The following is a 17456-nucleotide window of genomic DNA, read 5'->3' as shown; positions in this document are numbered from 1 at the left end:
CAGCCCAGGAACCACCTTCAGGCTCAGTTTACCTGGCTGAGACAGGGCTCCTGACTAGGGAAGGCTAAGTTAATTGGCAGGATTGACACTCTAGATCTTATGGAGAGTTTCAGTTTAATTGCTTCAGGGACAAGTGACATCCTCATCCATTCAACAAATATTTATTGAGTGTGTATATGCAAGATATTCTTAGAGCTGGGATTATAGTGTGAATGAAATAGACAAGGTCTGTGCTCTCACAGAGGAAACAAACTAGATTAAAAACAACCAGACAAACATACAGTTTCATTTGAGATACTGATAAATGCCATGAAATAGAGTAGAACAGAGAGGTGCAATGGGGTGGGCTGGTTCTTAGAAAGAGGTCAAAGAAGGTCTCCCAGAAAAGGTGACATTTAAGCTGAGGATGATAGAAAGGCGAGGCTTACAGAGAGCTGGGGGGAAGAGCACAGAGATGAGATGTTAAGGGACCTAACAAAAGGTCAGGCAGCCACTGAGAGTCTTGAGTTGGGGGAGGGGTGGCTAGCGTGATCATGTTTTGCCTTTAAAGATAACTCAGGCTGAATGGAGAATAGCACACGGGAGTAGGGATAGAAGTGTGATGGCCAGTTAGAAGGCTGTTGTGTGAATTTAAGAAAGAAATGATGGTGGTTGAAACTCAAGAGGGTAATGGTGGAATAGACAGATAGATGTCAAGAATAATCAAGGGTCTGAGATTACCTGCCTGCAGATGAGGCTGCTGCAGCTCATGGATGCGGGCAGAAGACACGAGATTCCTGGGTCAGAGGTAAAGGACAGTTTATTATAGCAGGGCAGTAGCAAGAGTATCACCATGTGTGTGCTGGCTCCTGGAGTCTAGCACCACAGGGTGACACCTGTGCATGCAAGACACACATATAAGGAAGAACCCCGAGTGTGGGAACCCAAATCTCTTACCAGACGCAGTACACAGTGAGCCATTTCCCCAACAGGGAAGGCTGGAGGAAGTGCAAAAGAGAAAGGCGGGTTTTGCCCATGCATCCAGGAGCTCTGTTTGGCAAGATCAGTTTGTGACATCCAGGCAGGCAGCAGGATCTGTGAACGGGATCCTAAGAGAGAGGTCAGGACTTAATGTATATGAAAGATGCCACTACTGAGTGCAGTAAGCCTGCCTTATTCACCATTTATTAAGCATGCTCAAACTCAGTCAAAAATAATAATTAAGCAGGGCACCGTGACTCACACCTGTAATCCTAGCTACTTGGGACAGAGATTGGGAGTGTCATGGTTTGAGACCCGCCCAGGCTGCTGAGACCCCCATCTCCAAAATAATGAGAATAAAATGGACTGGAGGTGAGGCTCAAGCAGTAGAGCACCTGCTTTGCAAGTGTGAAGCCCTGAGTTTAAACACCAGTCCCACCAAAATAATTATAATAGTAATAAAATTTTAAAAGTGAAAAGGATTTTAATTTTTAAATTCCCACACAGCTCAGCGGAAGTGGAGAAGCTCTGTTGGGCCCTCGTCATCATCAGTTGTGTTTAAACCATTTTGTGATCTGAGTGTTTCCCAGCCCTTCATTTTGTGAAAATCTGCCTCCCAAAAAGCAAATTGTGCCCAAAAAGCAAGGTAAAAGCAAATGTGCTTAATTGAAGTGATCAAGTGAAAATGTGGAATCTGTTGAAAGGCGGATGTCTCTAGTGGAAGTTGGGCAGCGTTACAGAAAAATGAATCAAGCATCCTCAGTACTGGAGATAAAGGGCGTGAAATTAGAGCTAGTGTTTAGTGAGCAGTATTAATGTGCACAGCAGCAATTCTGTGACAGTAATGTAGCCTGCTGCATGTGGTTTCTGGTTACAGATTCTCAGCCCTGCAGTATACATGATGGTACAGGTAAACTTGAGTAAGTTCAGAGGACTGAACTCTACGTCCTGAGCGCTTGTGGGTTTTCCTAAGTGGCGGTGTCCCTGGCATCCCATTCCTGCATGTACCAAGGGTCTACTGTATATGAAGTGTCTTCATTATACTCAGAATCCCAACGATCTCCTTTATTCTTAGTGGTAAAACACTTAACTCATGCCTCTTAAAAGCAGGAACAGGGCTGGTGGAGTGGCTCAAGTGGTAGAGCACCTGCCTAGCGACTGTGAAGGCTTGAGTTCAAACCCCTGTACTGCCAAAAAAAAAAAAAAAAAGCAAAAACGAAAGAAAGAATGCTTACTTACTTTAGTACTCCCTGCCCCCAAATGTGAGATAAGGAGAAAAAAAAAACCTCACTTTTGTAACTGAGTAGTATTACTAGAAAATCAGGAGACATCAATCCAGAAATCACTACAGATAGCAGCAAATGAAGTTACTAAAACTGCAGGATGGGAAATGAAGCCACAAAGATAAATCCCGATATCTTCATGATAGCTCTGAAATGTACACTCATCCATGACGTGCTCTGCCCTGAGCCCTCCTCCTCTGAGTGTCCATCAGGTTCCCAGGGCTGAGCCAGGTGCTGTCCTGTGAGAGCTGCCTCACCACGTGGCCAGGGTATTCATTCATCTCTTTGGTGGAGGAAGTCAGAGGGGAAATACAGCTGAACTCGAGTAAGCACTTATCAATTCTTAATGGAAGAAAGAAAGTACTGATAAATAGAGAAACAGGGTGTGTTGCTGGTAGGAAAGACAAAATACTACTTATTTTAACTGGCCATGCTTTCTGTGTAAATGATTGTAGTCCCAATTAAGTAGTTTTATAAAACGGCATACATTGATCTGGCACATTCTACTACAACTGACCCAGTGGGCCACATGGTCAGAGTATTTTTGATTTTCTCCTAGGAAAAACACTGGCTACTGTCCACCCAGGGCTGAAGTCACACTGGATGTTGCTACACTGGTCTCTTAGCATGCCCTTGATTGTACACTGGACTCTGTAGGACATGGGCTTATGTGACAGAGGCCTATCTGACAGGATCTTAAGTATGGCAGAAGTTCATTCTCACATTACATCTGAGCTGCTAGCGGGCTCATTCTGTCTTGCATCCCCTTCCTCCGATGATGCTTTCCACCTACTGGCCCAACTGGCCTACCATGTCCTCTTTCCAGCCAGGGGGAAGAGGAGAGTTGAACATGCCAGTTCCGCTTACACTGCACGAGCCAGAGCTAGATCACAAATGGCTGCATCTGGCTGCAGAAGACTGGACGTGTAGATTTCATTCACCATGAGCCCAGGGGAAAACAAACCAGTGTACTCAATGGGACACACTCCTGCCATTTGGGGTAGGATTTGTCTTCATAGACTGACCATGTAAGACATTTAGCATCCCTGTCTTCCCAAGCCACTGAATTCTGGTAGCACCCCCCAGGGCTTGGTAACAACCAAAATACCCTGCTTCAATAACCACAGCCATAGGAAAGAAAGAGGTTAGATTCTGGGAGCTGCAAAAGTTGGTTCTAGATGACTTCCCTTCCACAGAAGGAAATCACAGCCCCCAGGCCCCCCAGTGGGTATAATCCAGAAATTGCTAAATTGAGAGTAGAATATGGGTACGTCTGATACTGCGTGAATTCCTCATGCTTTGAAACCATAGTGAGTGCACGCTGTGGAGTGGGGCAGAACTGAAAGTTCTTAGCGTTTCTCATCCAGTCTTTCTTTAGACCAGGGTAGGTCAGTCACACAGTCAAGCTGCCTCCCTCTTGTCAAACACTTTTACTCTCGTCTCCCCCGAAGGACAGGTAATTCCATAAACTGGTTTAAAAGGCCTGACTCCTCTCCCAGCCTTTCTGGAGCTACAAGGTGAGGGCCATTTGTACCAGAAGGAGGAAACAGTGGAAGGTGTGGGGACGTAGTGGGTGAGGGCAGAGTGGAGGGGCTAAAGACCTTGGTTCTAACCCTCATAATCTAGTGCCCATATTTCTTATTGATCACTGAGAAGAGAAGGGCGTGGCGGTGGCAGTCACTTGCTGAATGCTTTTATTTGGCTCCATGCACACTCCTTACATGTGCGGTCTTGTTTAATCTTCACAATACGAAGTATGCATTTGTAGCCCGGCTTTTCAGATGAGGAAACTGAGGTTGGACAAATAAGGCTACTTACGAAAAATCTCACGGGTAGTAAGTGACAGTGCAGATGACTGAAGGTGGCTCTGGACCCCTGGCTCCAGTGTCTGTGTTAATAGCCACTGTCTTATCCCTGAGCTCTAAACCCAGTCTTGGGAATTAGGTGTGTGGTGAAGGGGCCTGAGCATCCAGGGGGTCTGCTCTGCTCCACACCTGATGCAGATGACATATCTGTCACTTATGCTAACACTCAGCAAGCCTGCTGTCATTGTCCCCTGTTTACAAGAAGAAAACTAGAGGCCAGTGGCCTGCCATATGGGTGCCCCCTCTGGGGACATCGGTGACAAAGGTTCCTGTGTTCCTAGAAGGGGGGGTTCTGGTTCTGAGGGCCTAGCATGAGACGGCCTGCCCAGGGTTCTGCAGGGCACCGAGGGATAGCGTGACCACTCTGGGTGACACACTTTCTCCATCCTCTCTCTGCAGCTACTACCCTAGCGGAGACGCCTTTGCTTCTGGGTCAGATGATGCCACGGTAGGTTGCTAAGTGATCGAGAGCTTTACCAATGCAAAAGAGAGATAAGTAACTGAATTTTATTTTTTTTTAAATATTATTTTCTGGTGGTTGCATAAGTAATATGTATTAACTGAAGAAAATGGGAGGAGGGAGTTAAACTACTTTTAATGTCCCTGCCCAAGAAAAATCACAGTTGAATGAAATCCTATCTTTTTACTTTGTAAACAAAACACTTATTTATATATTTGCCCTTTTTTCTAGCAACAGATTGCAGACTCTTTCCCATAGCAAGAACATTTTTCTCCAGTATATCTTCTTAACGATTGCATAGTCTCCATGTTATGGACGGACGTGCTCTCTTGGGCGGGGCAGGGAGAGGTAGGGCTGGGGTTTGAACTCAGGATTTCGTGCTTGCAAAGAAAGCACTTTACTGCTTGAGCTACAACTCCAGTCCATTTTGCTCTAGTTTTAGAGATTGGGTCTCTTGAATTATTTGCCCAGGCTGGCCTCAAACTGTGATCCTCTTGATCTTAGCCTCCCAAGTAGCTAAGAATACAGGTGTGAGCTACCAGCACCTGGCTTGTCATCATTTACCTAATCATCCTTCCATTTTGGGGCATTTATTTTTTCACTGCTCTTGCCTGGTGTGGTGGTATGTACTTATAATCCTAAGACTTGGGAGGCTGAAGAAGGAGAATTGCAAGTTTGAGACCAACCTGTTATAAAGCAAGACCCAGTCTCAAAAAATAAACAAATGAAAAACACTTCTTTAAGTAAGTATTTTTGTTACTGTTTTATTATTTTCTTAAAACTCTCAGACATGGCCTAGCTCAATGGCTCAAGCTTATAATCCTAGCTACTTGGGAGGCAGAGATTAGGAGGATTGAAGTTTGAGGTTAGCCCCAGCAGATAATACTTGAGATCCCATCTCAACCAATGGCTGGGCACGGTGGTTCATGCATGTTATCCCCAGCCACACAGAGAAGCATAAATAGGATCACAGTCCAAACCACAGGAGCATAAAATGAGATCCTATCTCAAAAGTAATCAAAGCAAAAAGGGCGGGGGGGCCCAAGTGATAGAAGGCCTGCCTAGCACGTGCAAGGCCCTGAGTTCAATGCCCTCTACTGCCAAAAAAAAAAAATGTCTCAGACATAAACTGCTGAGCCAAACATGAACCCAGTTGTCTTTTTATACTAATGGCAAATTTTGTGGACCTATTTTTTTTTTAAATATGAAGTAGCAGGGCTGGAGGCACAGCTCAAGTGGTAGAGCACCTACCTAGCAAGTACAAGGCCCTGACTTCCATCAAACCCTAGTACCATGCAAGAAAAGAAAAGAAAAGATCAGGTGTTTTTTTAATAACAGATTTCACTCTGACTTACTGCTTATGGAAGAAACCACAAGAGAATAGCTTGAGATTTTTTGTTTGTTTGTTTGTTTTTGTTTTTTTGGTGGGACTGGGGTTTGAACTCAGGACTTCCTGCTTGCAAAGCAAGCACTCTACTGCTTGAGCCACACCTCCAGCCCTGAGATTTTTGATAATAATCAAAATTTTACAATTTCAGATTTCAGAACTATATAACGAAATACAAGGTTGTACATTTTGGAAAAATTTGTGCCACACAGGTGGCCAAACAGGTAAAAGTCCTTTGTGACTGGGGGTGCGTAATCAAGATGAGCACTAAGGTAGAGGAAGGGTGTAGGCAGTCTCCTTGCAAAGCAGCAAATGCAGAATGGCAAGTAGACACCCGAAGTGTTTGCAAAGCCCCACCTAGAGTCAGACAAACGCAAGCTCAAATGACCAGCTGCCCCTTTGGCCTCCTGGACCAGCCAGGCAGCCTCCAGGTAGAGGCGGTAAGGCCGAAGGAGTCTTGGAGGAGCCTGGGTGGGGACCTAGGGTACCGCCCGCCCTCCTGCAGCTTAGATCTCTGCCCTTTGGTCTGGTCACGCCACTTCTCAGGAACAATTCTATCCTAAGGACTCTACTCTTCAGCTATTCTAAGGAAAATACCAGAGATGTATGCAAGGATTTTTACACAAAAATGCTCACCATTCTGCTATGTATAAAAGAAAATTTGGTCACAAGCAAAATACTTAACAGGTAATGATATATCCACACAAGGGGTATTTGACAATTATGTAATTCATCTTTTTTGAGGCCTATTTAAGGATGTAGGGAAATGCTTATAACATGTTAATAAAAACAACAGTGAAACATGGACCCCATGTGCACACATAAAACAGAAACAAGACGAAAGGAAATAGCCCAGACCGTAATAAATAGCTCTAGGATTTGGGTGGCTCATTTCTTTCTTTGTGCATTTCTGAATATTTCTGAATTTTCTACAGTGACCACATTCATTCATCAGGAAAAAAAACCACAAAATTTCATTTTTAGTTTTATACCTAAAAAATTTTTTCTGTATCTGCTATTCCTTTTCTTCTCCTCTAATTCATGGGAATTAACAGAAATCAGGATCGAGGGACGGGGCAAGCCAAAATAGCTCAGTTGGGAGAGTGTTAGATGGAAGGACTGAGGGATGAAAAAACAGGACTAAAAAGGTTTTCTTCCCTTACCCCTCAAAGCACAGAAGCTACCAGCACCCACCGGTAGCTCTGAGATCATCATTTCACCAAAGTGGAGGTAGAAGTGCCCCTTGCCAGGCACGGCAGCTCACACTGGAACTATAATCCTAGCAACATGGGAGGCTGAGATCGGGAGGATCACCTTAGAGAGAGGCAGAAAGATCAAGAGATCCCATCTCAACAAATAGCTGGGCGTGGGGGTGTGCCCACCTGTCATCCCAGCTACTCAGGAAGCATAAATAGGGAGGATCTGCAGTTCAGGCCAGCCCTGCAGAAACGTGAGACCCTATTTGAAAATAAACCAAAAAGGGTTTGGGGGCATGGTTCAAGTGGTAGAGCAGTTGCTTATCTACCCTGAATTTAAAGCCCGGTACTACAAAAAAGGAGTAAGTGCTTTTTTGTTTCTTTGCACTCCAGTGTCGCCTCTATGACCTCCGGGCAGACAGGGAAGTCGCCATCTATTCCAAAGAAAGCATTATATTTGGAGCATCCAGCGTGGACTTCTCCCTCAGTGGTAAGATTTGCTTCAGAAACCATCCCAGGACTGTAAGACTGGACCTGAGAGAAACCCAGCTCAACTTCCCATGCACCAGTACCCCGAAGCCTCCCACCTCTCCTGGCCATCCACTCTGGGGAAATGAAGACTGTCCCACCTGCTGCTGTCCTTGAAGCCAGTCTGTGCCAGGACTTCACAGCTGCAATGCTTTGGCCATTTTCTCCCCAGTCTTCCTTTCCCCCTCTGTGTCCAAAGGGAGCTTTCTCATAGGCAGATGGTGGGAAACAAGAGTCCCTTCCTTGTGTGCCTGAGACTCCTGACTCTTCTGCCAGGAAGCAGGGCTGATGGGCATGGTCCCTGGACCATTCTGTTTTCCAGACCCTGTCCCACTCCAAGTCTGTGCCTTGCACACAGTGATGCTCCAGCCGACTAACTTCTCCTGCACAGCAAACTCCTACTCAGCCCTCAAAAGCTACCTCAAATGTCGCTTTGATTTTATCTCTGTAAATTCACATTTTTACAAGTTGCTAAGTACTAAAGGGTTAAAACGGAGCTGTTTTCCGGGTACCAGTGTCTCACACCTGTAATCCAAGCTACTTGGAAGGCTGAGCTGAAAAGAATCAAGGTTTGAGGCCAGCCCCAGCAAATAGTTTGCAAGGCCCCATTTCCAAAATAACCAGAGCAAAATGGACTGGAGGTGTGATTCAAGCAGTACAGTGCCTGCTTTGTAAGCGCAAAGCCCTGAGTTCAAACCTCAGGCCCACCAAAAAAAAAATAGAGCTGTTTGTGTCTGCAGTGCCACCTCTAGCCTCCTTCCTGTGTGGCCCCATGGCATGTTATACTCCCAGTCCCCTACAGCCTGGCTCTTAGCATGCGATGCTACAGTGACTTACTCCTCTCCCCACGTCCTCCATGAGGACAGCAACTGTACTTTCTCCTCTTTGAATCCCAAAGGCAAAGCACACCGGCTGGCACGTAGTGGGCTGAAATCCCTGCTTATGAATGAATGGATGAGCAAATGAGTTAATGCATGGTGCGTGAGTGACAGTGACAGTCATGAAAAGAGAAACAGGAAGGAAGGAGCCAGTGTGATCACCATCCTGTCGCCCACTTCCAGGTCGCCTGCTCTTCGCTGGATACAACGACTACACCATCAACGTGTGGGATGTTCTCAAGGGCTCCCGAGTCTCCATCCTGTTTGGACATGAGAACCGTGTCAGCACTCTGCGCGTGTCCCCTGACGGGACTGCTTTCTGCTCGGGCTCGTGGGATCACACCCTGAGAGTGAGCTGCGTTTCTAGTTCAGTGCATGTGAGAGGAGGGGTGCTGGCCTCCTTAGGGCAGAGGGGCCCGCAGAGCTGAGCCGGCCATCAGCCAGATGGCCCTGCCTTCAGCCCTGCCTGCAGCAGCAGGACGGGCTTGTCTGGGAGGCCGGGAGACCGCATCCACACAGGTGTTCACTCAGAGTTTAGACAACTAGATCCCATCATGGAGTCGGGGGAAGGGGGGCAGGGGGTTGATAATCCAGAATGTTCCTTTTGACCCTAAAAGTCTAGTTCTTATGATTCTAGCCTTTGGCACACCATAGATTCTTACTGCTATTACTGACCTTGCTGTGTGGGGTCACAGACCCTGGAAGGCCTGCAGAGACCCTGGGAGACCCTGGGAAGCCCCTAAAATGACCTGCCAGTGTCTGTTCACGTTGTTCCAGACAGAACTCTGATTTCCACTAGATTTTCAAACTCCAGGGTCTGTACACCTTTGGCTGCCCCAAAATATCATCACAATAGCCGAGTCTTTATATGCCCAAAATACTCATAAAGCAAAGTTTATTACTCACCTTCGCAGTAGATCACAAACCTGACGGAGGCTTAGTAACCTCTCAGGAGAGGAGAGGCATGGATGAGGGTACTGGGGTCTGGCTTAAGGCAGGTCTTTGGATAGAGGCACTTAAGCAGGATTGGACGTATTTATGGCATAAGAGTTTTAAGATTGCTGGACATGAAGAGGGGAGGGTTTTGAAGACCCTGTCGGACAGTACACGGTCATTTTGATGTTCTGTATTGTCTGAGACATGGGCATCTTTTCTAAAGACAATAAACTGAATGTCTGGCTTCAGGATAAGTAGATGAAAGGAGTTTTGCAAAGATCTTGAAACAAAAAAGTTACATGTGAGTGAGTTCATCTTTGTGGGTAGTAAAGGATGTTGATGTACACAGTGAGCTGGGTGGGTACAGATGGTTCAGTTCCCAAATCTAAAAAAGTTACCAATCCCCAGTGGAGAGGCCACAGATGCCCTGGACGCCATTAGCTAAGGGAGGGGGAGTTGGGTGCACAGAGGGTGTGAGTACACCATTTTGCACGGAGTGTGTGTGTGTGTGTGTGTGTGTGTGAACAGACTGATTCCATCTCTGTGACTCAAGTCTTACAAGTCATTCACTCCTGAGGGACTCAAAGCCATCTTTTGTGTCTTCACAGGTCTGGGCTTAATCATGTCACAGAGACAGAATGCACCGAGAATAAGACATGAAATCTTCACCTGTAAATATCCATGACTTCTAGAGGAGTGGAGGGTTTCCTGCGGGTTAACTTAAGGAAGCAACTCCATAGCTCAAGACCCAGAACACAGCTCCGGTATCACTATTAAAACCACCACCCCAGAAATACTCCAGCGTTAGCCGTCAGCACTACAAGAACCCCTTTAACCACAGTGTTTTTCACTTTGAACACTTTCTAAAATTTGTCCATTTGTAAGAATATTCTGAATTTTATTAGTCTCAGCTCATTCTGTTACCAATAGGATTCAGCATTTAAAACATTCTGCCAGAGCTGATGGCTCACGCCTGTAGTCCTAGCTTCTTGGGCGGTTGAGATCAGGAGGATCACAGTTTAAGGCCAGCCCAGGCAAAAAAAAGTCAACCAATAGCTGGGTGCAGTGGTACACACCTGTTATCCCAACCTACATGGGAGGCTGAGATCGGAGGGATTGTGGTTCCAGGCCAGCCTGGATAAAAACTCCCAAAGAAAAAAGCTGAGCTTGGTGGCATGCACCTATCATCCCAGTGATGGTGGGAAGTGTAAAACAGAATATAGGTCCAGGCTGGCTTGGACAAAAAGAAAGACCCTATCTCCAAAATAACCAGAGCAACAAGGGCTACAGGAAAGGCTCAGGTGATAGAGTGCCTACCTAGCAAGCAGGAAGCCATGAGGTCAAACCCCAGTATCACCCAAAAAGAAAACAAATCCATATTACTACATTATTTCCTGGCATCCTTGGTTTTCGAGCACTTTACAATCTGCCTTCTCTTGGTGTGGACTATGACTCTTGGAAGCTTCCTCTAGAAGTGCTGGTTTTATAGACCGTCTGAGAAGGACAATTGATCTGTGAAAGAAGAAATTCCAATTCCAAATGTAATTACACAAAATTACTTTTTTTAAATGTGTTTTTATTGTAAAAGTATCTTTTTCAGCCTCCTGTTCTATTGTCTTTCTTCAGATAGACATTTTTGTCTGTGTGAACTATTATAAATGAAGCAGAGGTAGGCATGGTATGGATGGGATGTCTGACTCAGCGATGTAGGGTGATGTGAATATATCCTGTATCACTCTAGGGCATTTGCCCTCACTGCAGGGAAAGGCTGAATGATGTTTGTAACACAAATGCTTCTGAGAGGGAGCAAAGCCCTCCTGTGGGAACACAGGACAGTGAACTTATTAAAAAACCTATTAGTAGTATTATTGAAAACACTTAGGTTGAAGTGGAGTGTGTCTGTATAAATTATATTCCTGTGCATTGCACTGCTACTGTAATTATATAGACAGATTGATTGGCAGTCTTGAATAATAATGCCTTTGTAATCAAAAGAATATCTTGTCTTTATTTGAAATTTAATTCCTTCTAGAAAATACCAAGTGCTTTTTTTTTTAACAGACTCCATTCTTTTCCGTTTTTTTTTTTTTTAGTGGTATAGAGGTTTATTCTTTGTTTTAGAAAATCCCTCATTCAAAAGATAGCATGTATGGTGATACACAGCTATAGTCCCAGCTACTCAGGAGAGAGAAAGGGGAAGATGGCTTGAACCCAAGAGTTTGAGACTAGCCTGAGCAAGATAGACCCCCATCTCAAAAAAAGAAAAAAGAAAGAAAAAGCAGCAGCCAGGCGCCAGTGACTCACATCTGTAATCCTAGCTACTTTTTTGCTAAGATAAGAAGGATTGCAGTTCAGGGCTAACCTGGGCAAAATAGTTCGTAAGACCCCATCTCAATGGCAAAAAGCTGCACATGGTGGTGCATGCCTGTCATCCTCGCAAAGGGCGGGGGGAGCTTAAAATGAGAGGACCATGGTCTAGGCCAGCCTGGACAAAAAGCAAAACCCAGTATCAGAGAGAAATGGGCTAGAGGTGTGGCTCAAGTGCAAGCATGAAGCCTTGAGTTCAACCCAGTAATGTGTGTGTGTGTATACAGGAATACATTATTAGGGGAATAAAAGGTCACCTCAGACAGTCATTCCTGGGTAAAGCAGGTGGCCAGGGTCTGGCAGGCAGGTGCATTGACTCTGGAGGGACTGTATGTGCCTCCCCTAAGCTGTCGGTCTGACCACCCCTTCTCCCAGTGGGGGTTCTGGCTTTGCAGGCCCAGCCTGAGCCTTGCTCCTCAGAGAGTCCCTTCCACCATCATAGCTGGCACAGCTGTGGGAAAAACCTGGGGGCCTGGGGGAGGATGTCAGACCCACCTTCAGAGCTGCCTGTTCAGGTAGGTGATGGGCCACAGTCAGAACTCAGCCAGGCCAGCTGTTCCGTGGACTCATTTAAGTAAGTGGTAGCTGTAGTCACTTGTTTGCAGAGCAAATGTTTACTGAGGGTTTTACTACACACCAGGGAGTAGAGAGAGAAAGCAAAATGGCCCCAAGGCTAGAGATGGAGCATGGTCCAGGGGAACCAAATTTTAAACTTCTGGCCCCTGGTGGTGTCCAGTCTGGGCAGGGACTCGGGAACTGGACTGCTAAGTAATTCACCATCAGTGTGGGTCTAGTCCGAGAAGGAAGCTATAGAGTAATAGGGACTTTAAATGTAACATGTATTTAGTCTATCAGGACTGGAGAAAAGAGTATTGGCTGGTAAAAAGTAAAGATCTCTAAGCATATAGAAATGGTAGTAAAAGCAGCAACCACCTCCCAAGAACTGAATACCTGAACTTGGACTATTTCAGTAACAATTAACTGAAATTCAATGAATGGCCCATTCCTTTGTGCCCCGCCCCCCAACTCTAGACCTTAGAGTCCTTGAGTCGAGGACCACAGGCCTTGGTCTCCATTACAGCTCTAGGGCTGAGAGGGAGTAGGCCTAGCACCCCACAGGCTGACTCAGTGCAGGTGAGTGACTGAATGAGTGAATGCAGCACACACGTGTGCACCTTCCAGGTGCAAGTGGGATTCCCATCAAAGGCTCCTCTCCCGACCTCGGAAAAGCAAGCGGCCAGGCGGGTCTAGAAAACAAGCCGGGGGGCGAGGCAGGTGCAGAGGCTGGAGCATGGCGGACCCGCTGCGGGAGCGCACCGAGCGGCTGCTGACCGACTACCTGCAGTACTGCGCCCGGGAGCCCGAGCCGGGCGCCCCCGAGCCGCCCCCGTCCACGCCCGAGGCCGCCGTGCTGCGCGCCGCCGCCACCCGGTTACGGCGTCGCCACTGGGCCTTCTTCTCCCGCTACATCGGCTACCAGGGCAATCGCGTCGAGCTGATGGCGCGGATGGCCGAAGCTACGTTCTCCGACAACCGCGGCCTCAACTGGGGCCGCGTAGTGACGCTCGCGGCCTTCGCGGGGACGCTGCTGGAGAGAGGGCCGTCGGTGGTCGCCGAGTGGAAGACGCGCCACGAAGTTGCCCGGGACTGTCCGCGCCTGGTGGCCTTGCTGTGCGCTCGGCTCGTGGGACAGCACCGTGCCTGGCTGGAGGCTCAAGGCGGCTGGGTGAGCAGGCGCGGGCATACAGGGGTCTGACCTTCACCTAGACTTAGTCCTGGGGCTTTCAGGAGGCGCCCAAGTACTCGGGTCAGCACACTTTGACCTTGACCTAGCCTTAGCCGGCCTGGGGCTATTAGGAAGCTCCCACCTAATTGGGTCTACACGCTTTAACCTTGACCTAGCCTCAATCAGCCTGGGGCTTTCAGTAAGAGTCCACGTTAGGTCTGCCTTGCTCGCGTAGAATTTACCGGGGAGTCAGTCAGCAATGACCTGGCGCCAGCGGGGTGGATTTAGTTTTCCCTTCTCTCCACTGCCTGTTAAATACACCTTTGGAGAGGGCCAGACCCATGAGATAGAGGGGTGGGGAAGTGTGTGTGGTCATCCTGAGGGGACACTGACTCAGATTCCTTCACTTCTTATGCACTGTATCTGCCCTCACGGGGACCTCCAGTCCGAGGCTTCAGTTGGAGTCCTCCATCCATCTCTGTGGTGTAGGCGGGGTGTAGGGCCCCGCCTTTGGCCTGCAGCTCCTAAGCTGAGCGAAGGTTTCTTGGATTCCAAGCTAGACCTCTGTTTCTTTCCTCCCGTCCTCATTAGAATTGAATCAAGACTGAAAGGGCATGTTGTAGGATAAATTTAATCTTATTAAAACCAGCGAGTTTTTTTGTTAATTCAAAATGTGCCCTCCTGTCTGCATTTAGACCTACTATGGTGACAAATATTCCACTTGAGGAGGGAAAGGCAGTGTCAGCGTTAGTGGGGACACCAGTGTTATTCCTGGTGTTTATTGGCCCTCACTGGGCCTAGTTTCTGAGAACCCCACCTGAGCCTGGTTCTTCTCTGCACCTGAAGAGGAGGGGAGGGGGGAATCTGGTCTTCTTCTCATTGTTTTGGCTAATCAGCACTGACTAGGGAATCATCTCAACATCAAGCAGCTGAAATTCTTCTGGAGGCCTAGCGCACAAGCTCCAAGTCCTGCGTTCAAATCCCAGTACTGCCAAAAATAAATAAATAAAAGCTGAACTCAAATTGGCTAACTAGGGCTCCCCCTCTCCTCCCTCTGCCATTGAAATGCCACAGCCTGGGGTTCATGTCCCTTCCTTGCTGGAGCTGCTGGCTTTATTGTCTCCAGTGATAACTTTTCAATGTAGTAATTTGAAGTTCCCAAAGTGGCATCTGTCCTTTGCTTAGAAAAGAGCATGATTACAGAGCAGATTAGCATGGCTCCTGTCAAGGATGACACAAAAATTAGTGAAGCATTCCATATTTTTTAAAAAGAAAAAGAAACAAGCATGCTTACTTATATACCCCCCACACTCGACTTTGAGTGTGACCCTTCTCTACACAACAAAGTTTTATTTGTTTTGGCGGTACTGGAGTTTGAACTCAGGACCTTGCACTTGACAGGCAGGTGCTCTGCTACTTGAGCAGTCCCTGACAAAGTTAAATAGTTGGTTCTGTGTACCATGTTGGACTGCTTCTTACAATCCTGGCTCCTCCAGGGTTTCTAATTACCTGGTGCTCACTTTTAAGTACAAGCATTATTTTATTGCACAATCTAGAACCTCCTGTGCATTTGGGGGGTGTTTTGTTTTTGTGCTGGGGATTGAATCCAGTGCCTCGCACATGCTAAGCACACACTGGCCCACTGAGGTACACCACCGCCACCACCCCCGCCCCTCCTGTATACGGTGAGCTAGGGTCTAATTCTCCTCTCTGTCCCTTATAGGATGGCTTTTGTCAGTTCTTCAGGACACCCTTACCACTCACTTTTTGGAGAAGACGGTTGATCTGGACTTTCCTGTCATGCTTTTTAGCAACGGCCTTAATGTATTTCTGGACACAGTTACATAAGTTCTAAAAATTTTAACCCCTTTTACCAGCTAAGTGACAATTTTAAATGAGAGAACAAGAACTAAGGAAAACCTCCTCCCCTGGGACATTTTTACCTACATGCTACAGGGCCAGTGTCTTAACTAGGGGCAGGCACTCAGGTGTGAGGACCAGTGCAGATGCAGCTCTTCTGTGAAAGGAGGAGTGAGGGTCTGATGGTTCATGGTTCCAAAGAATGGCAGAAAACTGCGTTCCATGAACTGAGAAGTGTGCTGTTGACTGCATTTGGATAAGAGTGAGGACAAGCCTCCCCCATCTTCCACCATTTCACATGCTGCTGCCTGCTTACCATGGCCATGATTCTGAGCAAGTGACCTTTAAGCTGCCCAAGTCCCAGTGTGACAAGGACGGTGACATAAAGCCTTCAGGAGGAAGCCTTAATCTAATTCTTTAAAACCTAAATCCTGTGATTCCTCATCTCTGGAACTTATAAATTTGTAGAGTTAATATTTTTCTCTGACTTTAATAAATTTTAAGTAGCTGCAAATTTTTAATAAATTTATCTTTTTAAAAAATACTTGATTTTCCTCTGACTCAATAAGACTATTCTTAGTAATTTTTTTCCTCTTTATTAGCACATATTAATTGTACAAAGGGGTTTCATTGTGACATTTTATATGTGCATATGATGTATCTTGATCAAATTCACCTCCTCTGTTACTTTCTTCCCTCTTATTTAAAACAATTTTAATGGGTTCCACTCTATTTTCATCCATTTGTCAAGTATTTTAATCATAACTTCCCCCCTTATCCAGACTCTCATCCCCAAACAGTGCCGTTTTTGATGAGTTTCTTTTTTTATTGTCTCCTTAAATATACACCAAGTAACAGTGCTTTGTTTGAGACATTTCATCAACACACAATCCCATGAAAACCCTTCTTTTCCACCTTGCATTCCTCAGGCAGTCAGCCCATCCAGGACTAGGTAACTAACAGGGACAGGACACCCTTTCAAGCCTCCCTGGCCATATTATGCTCAGAACTTGTAAAACTGGCCCTGGTCCTGATCCTTTTCTTTGATTTTTTTTTTTTTTTTGAGACAGTCTTGTTATGTAACACAGGCTGGCTTCAAACTTGATTCTTCTGCCTCAGCCTCCTGAATGCTGGTATTACAGCTGTGAACCACCATACCCAGTTTGGAGCAGCTTAATGTAATGGGCTCTTCTCTTGGAAGCATGTCGCTCTGCCTCACTGTTCTCACTGTTGAAGTGAATTCTATAAGAAAATCCCCTGGCTTAACTCTCCCTCCATTGCTGTGGATATTAGAGTGTTTCTCCTTTTTCAAGCTACTGGAAACAACGTTGTGTGGATTGTGTGTGTACCCTTCCAGACAGGCAGGATTATGTCAGTACAAGAATCCTAAAAAAGAGCCAGAAGCTGGTGGCTCACACCTGTAATCTTAGCTACTAGGGAGGATGAAATTGGGAAGATCACAGTTCAAGGCCAGCCCAGGCATGTAGCTTGAGAGACCCCCATCTCCAAAATAACCAGAGCGAAATGGACCCAAGGTGAGATCAAGTGGTAAAGCACCTGTTTTGCAAGTATGAAGCCCCAGTCCCACAAAAAAAAAAAAAAAAACTTAAGAGAATCGGACTTAGAGTTCATATGTATCAAAATTTGATGCTATTATTCAAAATAGGCTGTACCAATCCAAATCTGCACCAAGGTTGAGGAACCTTAGCTCTTAGTTTGCCAGTGTCACATCGGCCTAAAGGTTTGCCTTATGGAGTTTGGGATTTGGGTGGTCTTTAGGAAGTCATCCTTGTCCTGGGATTATTGAATCATCTGTGTTCTTGGTCACCGGTGAATACTAGAGTTCCTCTACCGTAGGCATTGGGGAAGACTCCAAATTGTGTATTGACGGTCCCTTTTTTTTTTTTTTTTTTACTGATTTGACCATGTTCTCTACTTTCCTCTACTAATAGAGAATTTTTCTCTCCTAATATCCCTGTCTCAAATTTCTGTATTCCCCAATATGTTCAT

At 46.2% G+C, this 17456-nt stretch overlaps 2 protein-coding genes and 1 non-coding gene across 4 annotated transcripts in view; all 3 read left to right on the top strand.

Moving 5' to 3' along the window:
* Positions 1-11490, top strand: part of Gnb5 (G protein subunit beta 5) — a 39350-nt gene extending 27860 nt beyond the window's left edge. For both annotated transcript variants that reach the window (XM_074065959.1, XM_074065960.1), the window contains 4 exons: positions 4508-4556; positions 7545-7641; positions 8741-8907; positions 10102-11490. In XM_074065959.1, the coding sequence (XP_073922060.1) occupies positions 4508-4556; positions 7545-7641; positions 8741-8907; positions 10102-10113 (325 nt within the window). In that variant the 3' untranslated portion in view covers positions 10114-11490. The remainder of the gene's footprint in view (positions 1-4507; positions 4557-7544; positions 7642-8740; positions 8908-10101) is intronic.
* A 139-nt stretch (positions 11491-11629) lies between these two features.
* On the top strand, positions 11630-15949 carry Bcl2l10 (BCL2 like 10). The gene is made up of 2 exons (XM_020162038.2): positions 11630-13586; positions 15310-15949. The coding sequence occupies exons 1-2, from the start codon at positions 13152-13154 to the stop codon at positions 15439-15441; spliced, it is 567 nt and encodes a 188-aa protein (XP_020017627.1). The 5' UTR covers positions 11630-13151; the 3' UTR covers positions 15442-15949.
* On the top strand, positions 14749-14851 carry LOC141421043 (U6 spliceosomal RNA). Its single transcript, XR_012445745.1, has one exon. It is a non-coding gene; the product is annotated as a U6 spliceosomal RNA (small nuclear RNA).
* Positions 15950-17456: the final 1507 nt, after the last annotated feature.

This window comes from Castor canadensis, chromosome 2, assembly GCF_047511655.1.
Source record: "Castor canadensis chromosome 2, mCasCan1.hap1v2, whole genome shotgun sequence".
NCBI lineage: Eukaryota > Metazoa > Chordata > Mammalia > Rodentia > Castoridae > Castor > Castor canadensis.
Note: the sequence above shows the minus strand (reverse complement) of the source record. Positions and strands in the feature narration are given on the sequence as shown.

Coding starts and splice junctions, on each gene's coding strand:
- Bcl2l10 (XM_020162038.2), top strand. CDS start 13,152: ATGGCGGACCCGCTGCGGGAGCGCACCGAGCGGCTGCTGACCGACTAC. Junction 13,587..15,309: donor TGGAGGCTCAAGGCGGCTGG/GTGAGCAGGCGC, acceptor TGTCCCTTATAG/GATGGCTTTTGTCAGTTCTT.